Source organism: Lissotriton helveticus, chromosome 10 (assembly GCF_964261635.1).
Source record: "Lissotriton helveticus chromosome 10, aLisHel1.1, whole genome shotgun sequence".
NCBI classification, from domain to species: domain Eukaryota; kingdom Metazoa; phylum Chordata; class Amphibia; order Caudata; family Salamandridae; genus Lissotriton; species Lissotriton helveticus.
In genome coordinates this window covers 165,786,082-165,798,952 of record NC_136071.1, presented here as the reverse complement: position 1 = coordinate 165,798,952, position 12,871 = coordinate 165,786,082, and the positions used below count along the sequence as shown (strand labels likewise).

Below are 12,871 nucleotides of genomic sequence, written 5' to 3'. Positions count from 1 at the left end.
TTACTTTTTATTTTAGAAAGAATTTCATACGTGTGTTCATGCACAGACAAACAGATACACTGACATATCTAACTAACTAACTACATATATATACACATTTCATACTAAAAGAACCTAATTAGGGGAGCAGCTAAGAAGCAGAAGACAGGCCTGGCTTTTAGCAGCTGGGTTCTGTCATCTTGAAACAGGTTCTGTCAGGTTCTGTCATCTTGAAACAGACTCATGAGTAACTTTACAGTAAGGCAAATAGGACGTGCTACAAAAGGAAGTGGAGGGACTGCAATAAAATATGTTTTAGTGGTATATTTCTCCACGCATAGGCGAGTGCACAGGATACATCTGGCACCTGAACCACCACCCTTTCAGTACATTCCTGTACCTAGGAAGACTCCACCTGAAGAAGAAGGCTGTGCTGGAAGAAGACTTCAGACTCCTGCAGGACGTAGAGGATTCACTCAAGGACTCCTGAATTCTGCTGACATCCAGGAAATGGAACTGCTCTCCAAGGGAGAAGTGGTGATCTACCTATGTGCCTGCTTCAAGGACACAAATATCAGAAGGTCTCCTGACTTCGAGACGGCCCTGCTGACGACAAACAAATGGAACCTGCGCCCTATCTGGTGCCTAAGAAACTACATGCAGGACTGACCAGGAGGATCTTTTCCAGCACTTGGGAAAAGTTGGTACACAGTCAATTTTTCCACCTGTGGACGATAGGACTTTATGCTTTCCCAGGGAGGTTTCACCAAAAGCAGCCAAGATAAGCAGGTTCATCCCACTCAGAGTTTTCTTCTGCACTAAAACCTGAGGCAGCGGGACAGCACGGGGAAGGTGCCCAGCCTCATGAATCCCTGCTCAGCTATAACTTCCAGCCGTACCATACTGAAGGATGCTGACCTCTTAAAAAAAATTCAGATGGTAAAACTTTGGACCAGGATGAGGCAACAAATCTGTCCACTCTTGAAGCAAACTCAGCGGCTACAAAACCCAAGTTTGACCTGCTTTGAGCTTTTGGCGCCAAACCAACAGATTCAGTGGGGGAGCTCTTGGATGAAGTGTATACATTCGAGGGCATTGTGCCAGCCACAGCCTTGGAACTTGCCCCACTGGAATGGTTGACCTCCAATTTCCAATATTAAGTACAAAGGTAAAAGATTCCGGCAGGACGACCTGTTTGGTTATCAGTTCTCTGCTTCATTGTGGTCAGCCTGAATCATGCCTAGGTCCCAGTTACCTGCAAACGTCTTTTGACTCACACATTACATTTCCTTGGTACTGTTTGCATAAAACGTTAAACCTTCACGCTTCAGGTGCCCTAAAATATGTTAATGATCTTGGTAACTTTTCTGTCATTAAAGTATTCTTTATTTTTCTCAATTAGTTTGCACATTTAATTGTGTCATATCCTTAACATTAAAATTGCTGTTACTACTTTAACTCAACACAGACGTCTGTGGGAAGTGACTGCTGTATATGCCATAGCTACCACACATTGGGCAGAGATTTTCTTAGAACTGTGTTTGCACCTAACCATAGATGGTAGGGGTACCGATATCCCGAGTTAAAAACCAATGCCAGACACTGAGATCAATCCACAAATGTAGATCATAATTGTTTGTACTGTGTATATGAGTAACTCAAAGATGATGGGTATGCCCAGTGTAGTTTTGAGTTCTATATGACCCAAGCTGCACTGTACTGATAGGCCGAAACCTGGTCTGGGATTGCTGGTGCTCATGTTCAGAGATGCCATGGCTCAGAAGGTTGATCTGAACTGCCCATCATGGGGCAAGGCCTAGAATGATTTATATATGGTTGGTCCTATCTCTAAATGCACAGAATAGCTAAACCAAGTGAAAGCAATGTGTGGAATTAATCAATCATTCTATCTATCACACTTTTTTATATAACGCTCCCACTTCAGCCCAAGTGGATTTCTTACATTCATTATGGGTGAGTACACTTCAACCGCCTAACTTTAAATTTGTTTCAATTAAATGTCTTATTTCAAAGTGGCTTTACCTGAATATAAAAAGAATGCATGCCCAGTTTGAACACTAAGGGCCTCATTAGGATGTCGGGCAGACAGCCTCTAACAGGCCATCGGTGGTGGTCGGCCCAACATCCAGTGTATCAGTCCGATCGTCAAAATAACATACCAGCTGTCGGAGCAATTTGGGCATGGGGAAAGACCGCTGCCTCTGACAGGACCGACGGGGCAGCGATGGTAGCCTAATGCCTACAATGGAGGCGGTACCTGCAGAGGCACCACTGTAGGAGCTATGATGTCCCTTTTCCTCCGCCTTAACATAGCGGTATCACCTCCATGTAAAGGGACTTTTAGGGCCCCTAGCAGGGCCTACGTCCCCTGTGGCCTCCTCTATGGGGCCAGGGAGGCACATGTTGTGCCCCCCAAACATCCATGCACCGTGTGCTAGGCACCACATCGTCTGGATGTTTGTACACATTCATTTTACTATTGCAGCTTGTGCTGCAGCCCTTTTCTAGGAAGTACCACAAGCGACAATAGTAAACTGCATGTTTCCGACCTTCACGGCGGTCAGAACATAATATGGTGGGTGGAGCCACTGACTACATGTTGGGCGGTCTCTATTCTGCAGTGACAGCGGTCGGCTGCTCGTCCGACCACCATCGTAATGAGGGACAATGTGTAAAAACGAATGTTTTGGAGAGTTTCACTAATGACCTCCCATCAAACAGATCTTGCAGTTTCAAAATGAAATCTACCATCAGGCCACATACCATTCTTAACTAGCTGTGCATCAGAAAGTGGTTTCCAGATTAGAGATGCTACTTGGGTCATAGTGGTGAAGAGATCAACCAATGCTGAAAACACAGAAGACAGTTGAAGGGGGCAGTAGATGTTTGAAGCTTTGTTCGTGAATGCCCTGGAGGACTTCTTTCCATCAGTTCTCATGTGGCAGTTTTTACAGACCTTTGTAATTGAATAGAGAGTTCCAAATAGTGTATTTCTAAGCTTAAAATGTTAAAGCTACGCCCACTGTAAGAACAGGGAGACCTCGCCAAAATCTAGTGAAATTTACTTTTATAAATTCAAATCGTATATACGACCCCTTGGGAATTCAACATGGGTGGAAACTCGAAATTTGGGTAACGCGTCTTTATTCTAGATTGTCCAGTACATGAAAGGCATTCCCTCTGGTGACGCTAAGCAGAGGGATGGGATAATCAGAACTGAATTGCTCTTCACAAGCACAAAAATGTCTTCAGCTATTTAATGAGTGTAATGCGTCTTTCTGGTCAACATTCCATGATGCGAACTGAGCCTTAGGGCCATATGTATCAAGCTAATTAGCATTCGCAAAGGCCAAAATTCTGCGAATTTCGGCCTTTGCGAATGCTAATTAGCTAAATGGTATGTATGAAACATGTTTGATGCAAAATAAGGAATAGCAAAATTTGCAATTCCTTATTTTGCGATTGCACTTAAGGGATCGCAAATTTTGCGATTCCTTAAATGCAATGTATCAAACAAAAAATATTCAAAAAATGCCATTAAGGATTCGCATATTACCACCAACTTCTAGTTGGTGGTAATTTGCGAATTCTTTTCAAAAAGCTTTTTTCCAAAAAACAAAAGGTGCCATATGACGCCCATACATGCCCTTAGGGCATCTATGTGCGCCATATGCCCCCAAATGTCTTTTTCAGGGGTGCAGCAGGGTGTTCTTGAGACACCCCTGCACCCTTGAAGAAATTCCTAATTTGCGATTAGCTAATTGCTAATCGCAAATTGCACCTTCATTCCTATGGGCCTCCTGGCCCATAGAAATGAATGGGTAATTTGCGATTAGCAATTTGCTAATCGCAAATTAGGAATGGTAAAGAATCGCTATTTAATAGCGATTTTGTACATACACACCGGTTTGCATTTCGTAAATAGCGATTCCTTAAAATTCGCTATTTAGGAAATGCAAAATTGTTTGATGATACATATGGCCCTTAGTTCCTAAGAAGAATTATCAGCATATGCTACAATCTATGTAGCCCACTGAAGAATGTTTTAGGAAGCCCAGATAACTGCATGTGTATTCACCAAAGGCTCGGTTAACCTTTAAGTAGCGTTCTGCAACTTCTTATATAATGTTGATTTAGATGCATAACCTCACAGAAATAAGAATATATATTCAAGTATCAATGCATATACCTTGTAATTTGAGTATGAATCCATGACACCTTTTGGAAAATCTGAATATAGCTATTTCAAGAGAGGTAGTACTTCATTGGGCCACCACATTTAGCCTGACTGTTTTCTGTACATCTGTACAGATGCAGAAGACTCCCCATACACCTTGCAGTGAGAAAATGTGATAACCTCCAGATCCCGTTGATCTTGAGATACTCTTTATAAAATGTGCTTCTCACTGTTGAACCGTGAGAAATAAACAGGCAAGTAAGCGTGTCAAATGAAAAAGAATGCATTTTTTGCAACTGAGATGACCTTGACTTGTTTACAAGTTGTGTCTGATGTGGTTAAGTTCAGAAGCTGAATGTCCAGCCTACTTGAAATTCTACAAGGAAGGTTCAGTCAAAAGGCATTCTGTAGGTGCATATTAAGATCAGAAAGACAGTGTCAATGAAAATGTATTTTCTTTGCTGAATGAAAGAAAGCAAATATGTCACTGGTCGCCTCTGAGTCATAATGACTGTGGAACAGAACATTGTCACTTACAAACCAGGGCCTATTCAAATCCAGTCTATATTCTTTTGTTGCCTGTTAGTATAGGATAATAACACGTCTGTAAAATACATTTCCTTGACAGTTATTCTTGGAACTGTGCCTAAAAACTCAAAAGTAGCTTGAATGATAGTGTCACTTTTATTGCTCCATATCCTCTTGCTTTCACTCGAATTACTCTCACATCATAAAAGAAGACATTCTTTAAGTGGCTTATGTGCAACTTTCCTTTTAAAATTATACACCGATTTCTACATGGACGGTGTTTAATATTCTGAATGTAAGGATGTTAGACTGAAAACATCTTTTCCTTACAAACCTAAATGTTTCTTTCACAGACTAATCTGTATTTATATTGAGCTGCACAAATAGCTCTATATTGAAGCCATGGACCTCTTTCAAAAGCTTTTTCTGCCACGAGATTGTAGGGTGAACTGCCTCAGCTGACCTGAATACTCAATAATGCTTCAAAATGTATTTTCTCCACATGCATCAAATGAAAATTGACCACACACTACACTATGTTTGATTCTCGATCTACAGGAATATCCAAGGCGTGAATAATCATATCCAGTAAGGTGATAACTCTTTACTACATGGGATAATAAGAGGGTGATAAATGCTGGTGCTTTTGAGGGGCAATGTCCTTTCATTTTGGCTCCTCCAAATCCTATGTAAAAACCTTTCTTCATTCACTTAAGCGTGTGAGAAGGGCTTAAGAGGCTTGGCTGCACCAATCGGTAATTCCTGTTTTCTCTTCAGAACAGACGAGCGTTCGACCAGCATTGTGTCTGAAACGGGACTGTTCGACAAGGAGTCAGCAGTCACGATTCCCAAATTACGATGCGACTGATTTCACAGCGGCCTGAAAGTGTATGTCTTCTATTGTGGCTTGAGCCCAATAGGAAAAATACACTTTAGAAACATCCCTGCATCGTGTGGTAGCCCACATGATACATGGATGTTTAGGGGGGCACGGCCCATAGCAGGGGCCGCTTCGGGATGGGGGCTCTGCTAGGAGACCCCAAAGTCCATTTCCGACAGCCTTTTAATGGCAGTCGGACCGCCATTGAAAGGCTATCAGAAAGGGGCACTGTAATCTCTATGGTGGTGCCTGAGCAGGCACTGCCACTATTGCAGGATATTACATTTAAACCGTTGGTTGGACGGCCTCCTTGAGCCCATCGGAAGCGTTGGTCGGTCCCTTTGCCCCCTGCCTCCAACCGCCCACATCATAATGCGGTGGTCGGACCGTGGGACCTAATGTCGGTCGGACTGCAACCGGAGGCCTGCCGGTTGCGATCCGACCAACATCGTAATGAGCCCCAAAGTCTTCAAGTCTGTTCTGAGGAGGAAGGTAGGCCTTTTGGGTGAATCCTTTAGTTTGGAGGGATGATCCCCACCAACATCAATTGTGCTTAGTTGAGAGGATGGCAAGCTGAGTCTAGATTTTCATTGCTCAGTTTCTTAATGCATGTGCCAGTCAACGTTCAAGGATCTGTGTGAACCACATCAGTGGGAAGCATGTTTGTTTTTACTCTCTCAATGTTACTGCAGTGCTATATGTAACTCTAAAGTCTGCAGTCTACTACTCCTTCCTAAAATCAGCAGTTGTACTGCCCTGCACGTTACCTCCAGTGTCACTTATCCCTGCTTTCCTCAAGGATGCACAACAAGGTGCACCCTCCATGAACTACGCTTCATGTTAAACAAAGGCTTCTGTATTGTGCTCTACTAGTGTAGTTTAAGTTTGGTTGAACTCACTGAGACAGAAATTATTACATTCTCATTATGAATTCACAGAAGTATGATACGGTGAAGCAGGACTTGCATGAAGATAGATAGATAGATAGATAGATAGATAGATAGATAGATAGATAGATAGATAGATAGATAGATAGATAGATAGATGGATAGATAAGGCTGGGACATGCTGTAAAAATAAACCTAGATGTCAATGGTATAGGTCATTATTCTTCCAAATGGTGTATTGAGAGGGGTAGCAGAATAGGAGTAAAACTACAATATCCACTGCGAAGCTTATGGGGCTTAGAATTCCATGGGACAGTCATGCCGGGCTGGAAGGAATTACCTTTCGATGATGCAGGCGGTAGCTTCATGACTGATGGAAGAAGAGTAAGTTTGCCATTCTCCTGCTGGAAGCACCTGCACCTGTAAGGTGAAGTATCGTATTGGGGAGGACCCATCGCTGCCAGGAACCCAGTTTAGCTGTAAGCTCCTTGAATGCACCTCAGCCTGTGGTACGGACAGTTCCCTCGGAGGTGCAGGGCGCTCTGAAATAAACAAGAAAATACTTCCATTAAAAGAAAGCTATACAACTCACCATAAGGCGCTCTGAAATAAAGAAGAAAGTACTGCCATTAGAACATACTGAAAAAAAGGTGACCATTGTGTTCCACAAGACAGATTGTGCGTACCTTAAAAACATGAGGTAAACAGATTGCACTACAGAAAAGTTGATTCTATTGAGCAACAGACCAACAATCGCAAATACAGTTGTAGAATGTATGATGGACAATATTTTGGAACACAGCCATTCTGAATCCATCATAGTATCATCCTCTGATCCATCAATGGGAACCACAGATTAGCCTCCATGACCCACCTCGCCTCCCATCCACTGATTTGCCCACCCTTCTTCTACCCTACTAGTATTCCTCCTTTGATCATTCTACCATTGATCTGTTGTCTACATAACTACCTCTATAATCCAACGTTTTGATCAACTATTCATCTTTAAATTTACAATTCTCTACAAATTCAGCCCAATGTGTTGCATCTTTTCCATAGTCTTCAATCATTAGTCCAGCTGCCTATTCAATTTCCTTGCATCTATCAACTCTTCTCTGTCCCTGAATCCTTCATTCGTTCTCCATCCATCAGTCGATCCATCTGTCTTTCATCAGTTTGTCCATTTGTCTACCACTCTATCAAATCCCCAGGATACTGCCCACAATAACAAAAAAAAGCCAAGTTCTGCCTTTGCTCCAAAGTAAAAGGGCCCAGCCAGTGCAGAAGAGAAAGAGTTCTCAAAGGTCAGTTCAGCAATGAAGATAATCACCAGTGCTAGGCGTCCTATAATGTGCATTTGTTTGAGGACGTCACCTGATGTTGTGAGATCTATTCCGACACCATTCACCTGATGTTCCGTTTAAGATATTTAATGTACTTTTGCCATACATTAGAGAGAATAAGAGGATGAATGTAACCACAGCGAAAAAGAGCCGCGTCTGTATCCGTGCTCATATGTATGCTCAGCGGTTTGCTTCCGAGGCGAATATTGTGCACTCATTCATATTCTATCAACCTTCCTGACTGCTTGCCATCATTGGTTGCACTATTCTATTGATCGATCTGTCTACTTTGCATTTTATTTGTTCTCGCATATTTCATTCTATCTGTAGCCAGTCCGAATGTCATCACACAAAGCAGCCAAATCGAAAAACAGTGAACAAATAGTGTTGAAAGATTATTTTTGATTTCAATGTTTTCTGTCATGCAAAAGCGAACACCATGCAAATACATGACGGTTACCCGGCCCCTGCTCAAAACACTGATATTTTTGCCTGCCGTGGTTTCCCGTCTCACATTATAACCTATCTTCTATTCTTGCTGTCTGTGTTGATCTTTTTTACCCTACAGCAGTCAGTTTATTCATCTAAGTATCAGTCATTTTTATGGTCTAGCTTGATAGAGCCGCTGTCGCCAGGCAATTACGTGAAGATCACTAGAGAGGGGCTTTGGCTCCACCCACACGTTAGGAGCCAGGAGTACATATTTTGATTGGGCAAAATTTGTGTGGTTCCTCAAAAAAAAGTGCTTACCCTGCTGCTGCAATATTTGTATTTATTTATCCAGCTTCCTAAGCTTGAACTTTCAGGGGCACACACACAACACTGGAATGCTATTAAAGTGTTTTAGACTAGTAGAAAATTCATGTAATTTTTCTCTGGCATCATCACAGATGGGAGGAGGGCAGTCATCAACCTACGTAGAATTTTAGATCTGGCTTGACAGTGCAACTGCCACTTGACCTTTAAACCTACACCAATATTACTCTACAGTGCTTTGCTTCGAGAAAAAAATATTTATTCCCAGGCTATTTACTTGTAATGCTTCACATTATCATACAACATTCCTTTAAAGCTAGACATTTGGCCATGTGTTATTAAAACAGATATGCACACGTAGGGATTCAGAGATGATATGGGCGTTCAATGGGTGGATTGTAGTTCTATTAGTGTCGCAACTTGGATAAGTCCACAGGAGTATTCTAGTCTCACATTCTTACCGTTGGCTCTTTGTTTGGATCCTGCTGCCTGCAGTGGAATGGAGGGAGGGCTATTTTGCATTTGAATAGTATACTTTGTCATTCTACATTTAATCATTTATTTATTTTATGTTATGAATACTCAAAGGAATATTTTTCATAATTTTCTGGAACAACAGCGGACATTTTATTTTCCCTTTTGTCAGTGCTTTAGTGCTAGCATCAAACCTCTTGGCTGTGTCAAAACTTTTTTAACGTTTTGTGTGGATAGTGTTTTATGCATAATCCTGTACCTACACTGTGTGCAACACCTGACACACTGTCAGTGAGCAAGGTGGTGTACCTATTTAAGTAATGCCCTGGACACTGTCCATATCTATCATAATGACCTTGGCACTGGCCTGACTCAGTTACTGCTACAATTATTGCTATTTGTCTTCAGCAACCTGACCTCTTTGTTCATGTAAGATCTCAATGTCTTGCCCTTCAGGTAAGTGGTCATCACCAAAAGAGACTGTGGTGGGGGTCTCTGAGACAAACACTGAACTGCCCATGATGGGAAACAGCCTTTACAACTTATCATTTGCCACACAATACCTTTACCAAACATATGCCTTTACAACAAAAATGTAAGTATATATCAGGTAAGTGAAACCCTGCAAAGAGACCAGCCTCTTGTGTTTTCTCTTGCAGCAAGGGTCTTGGCTCCCAGAATTGGACGATATTTTCCTATTTAACTGCGGGGGCAGATGAGAAGTCAGAAAAGGGACCACTTACTCGGGCAGAGAATGCAATAGAAATCGCTTACAATAGTGGCTGGGTTCAACCATTCAAGAAAAGACACACTGGCTCCTTCCTTTAGTCTCTGTCCTCAAAAAGAGGCTGGCCTTCATTTAACAGTGCAGGTTTTGGTTTTATCAGGGCCTTGACTTGTGGGACATTTATGCCCTCTCCTTGACTTTGACTGTTGTACCTGGCAGAAACCAGCTGTCTGGAACCGGTCTGGCAACCAGGTACTTCCAGCTTCCTTTGGTGTTTTCACTGCACTTGATGTCAGACTGGTGAGGATGACCTGCATGCAGGAAGGGGAGGGTCTCTGGTTCGGTGCTTCACTAACTAACTGTCAGAAACAGTACTCAGTGTCAAGAGAATCTTATGCTCACCTCCTCGTGTTCCTTCCTAGGTAAAATTTAACATCTACTGTGGAATCCGCGCACCTTTACTCTGCATGCAAGCTAGACAATTCCAGATGGAACAAAACAGCACAAAGAGTGTAGTTGTACAGAAGATGGTTATTCCCAAATACAGAGACTGCAGACATTAATGGCATGAGGCATATGGTTTAAAGCTGGTGCACTGCAGCACAAACTACCCGATCTGAAGAATGAAGAGTAGGGAATCAGGATCAAAAGCAGTTCTGAAAGACAAAAACTTTCAAAGGCAAGGCCCTTCACTAGGAATTCACTGAAAAGGAGAAACGCACACAGTCCAGCAGAAAAAAATGGCCTGTGAAGGAATATATAAGCAAACTTTAGGGGGAAGGGTTTAATGTATATGACACAAGAATATATGCATGGAAATTAGGGGCAAGATCTGAATTCTATGTCAGGACTGGAGGTGAGGATTGTGCCTTCTTTCTTCACTCTTTATTACAACAGCAGCCATGTAAAACTTCAACAAACGACTTTTCCCATGATACATCAGGAAACAGCTGTAGTTTAAACAACCAATGAGAACACCAATGTCCACTAATCAGCATAGAGCCTGTTCCATATAGTCCCTTCTCTCTGTGTCCTTGTCCTCTTTCTTCGCTGCTGGGCTGCCAAGATAAGTACTCTGTTTGTTTTTCTCACAGAAATGTGGGTTTTTGCTATTGATTTTATAGATGAGTTGTACATATGCGCTCTTGGAAGGGCGAGATTTTGATCGATACCTTAGCACTATTGATCTAAACCTCGATCTGGTCGACTGAACCTTTGTTGCCTGTCTTTAAGGTACAAGGTACATCTATTTCCAAGTCAGTTCACCCCAATAAAGGACTCTGCTCCCAAAGATCACAAACAACTTCTAGCTTTCAAAAGTTTATTGTAAGGATATGATAAGCTGCAAATACAAGCATCTCAGAATGAGGTTCACGAGGTACACAGGTCCAATTACATACATGTGCTCTCGGAAAGCCCTCAGACGAGCAACGGAAATCACTAACACAAGTTCTAAGAATAATAAAGCTATCAGCATTGACGCATATCTCTCCTTCATTTAAGTTGGAGGAAAACGCACAGGTTAGGCTGTCCCTACCCTGCTCTAGATGGTATCCCTACTTAACTAAATCCCAACCTAACAAAGGTGTCAGCAGTGGATGACCCCCAAGGGAAGTCACTCACTCTAAGTCTCTTGGTGAAAACCTATAGTTCTCCAGTCATGACCCCTCTCTGCCTACCCATCCGCTCTCTAAAGGGTCCTCAGGTATCTGCTCTAACTCCACCCAGGGGTGCTGTCCCTAATACAAAACAGTCAACAACATTTGAGACGCCCCTTTCGAGACGCCCCTCACGTGGTGTAGCTTCTGGCTTTTTCCATGATGCTTTGTATTGGGCCTCATACGTTAGAGTTGACCTTGCTTCTCAGACTCTTCTCCGGCCCGCTGATACCCCTTAAACATTCCGGAACCCTCCTCCATGTCTGGGCCGTCTACTGAACAGACCTCTATTCATTCATTTATAATTGGATCCCCCCTTTCCTTTGCAGACAGATATCTGCAGCCAAGAACCCAACTCTCATAGACTTCCAAAAAGGCCTGCAACATTTCTCATAATGATTATAGCATTCAACTTCTTCATTAATTAAAGCATGTTAATACTCTTATTCTATCATTCAATAAACATTTTATAAATCGTGGCCCATTAATGCAATGACCAAAACATTAATACAATCTTTGTCGTGAAACGAAACACCTTCCCTTTTAGCTCTGGCCCTGAGGCCTACCACATTCTGCGTTTAACCACCTACCATCTTACATTTTAACAGCTACACGACATGGATTCAGGAATAATCACATCTAATAAATCATATAGTGTCACACATTTCTGTATTAGTTCCACTTCTACTTAATCTCTATATTAGCTATACATTTAGAATATAATTGCAGATACTATTAGCACTCATGGCATTTCTCCTCATGATTTGTGCTTACTACAGGTAAGTGTGATGCACTCATACATTTAGGTCAGTTTGCGCTCTCTCAGTTCCCCCCTTTGATGACCTCTCGGGGTCATCACTAACATTTAAACTGCAGTTATTGGTAGCATAACTTGCCTCTGCGCTTCCAGAGCCCTCAGACTCCTGTACTGATTATCTTGTATGGCAGCCAATCTCTGCAGCTGCTCTCTTTGGGCCCTTTCTGACCTTCTTGCTCTGTACCATTTGAATACCCTCACCAATCCCCACAATATGATCCCACAGATCAATATTATGATGACAGGTTTTAGAATATACCACACAAAGCTTTTGCCTAAGGTGGAAATCCACCCTCCAACTGCACTCATTCCGTGGCCCACCTTTTCCCAGACATTTTCTTTACTCAAGTCTTCGATCTCCTTGTGAATATCAGTTATGTTCCTAATAACCTTCTCAAGGGGTTTTGAATTGTCTGGAATGTAAGTGCAACATTCCTGGACCTTCAAAGCCTTACAGACTCCGCCCTCTTTTGCTAGTAGGACATCTAATGCAAGACGGTTCTGAAGAACCATAGCCCTTATCGATTGCATCTCTCCTTCTACCAGCATTAAGGACTGAGCAGTGCTGGCAGACAACCTGTCGACAACTGTTGCCAGTCGTCTAATTTTAACATCATTAAGGAT

The 12,871-nt window shown here is 42.3% G+C and overlaps 1 protein-coding gene across 2 annotated transcripts in view; it reads right to left on the bottom strand.

Annotated features, from left to right (window-relative positions):
- The window catches only part of SDK1 (sidekick cell adhesion molecule 1), a 2,171,476-nt gene that overhangs the window by 195,128 nt on the left and 1,963,477 nt on the right, over positions 1 to 12,871 (bottom strand). For both annotated transcript variants that reach the window (XM_078665001.1, XM_078665002.1), the window contains exon 30: positions 6,813 to 7,014. In XM_078665001.1, coding sequence (XP_078521127.1) covers positions 6,813 to 7,014 — 202 coding nt within the window. The remainder of the gene's footprint in view (positions 1 to 6,812; positions 7,015 to 12,871) is intronic.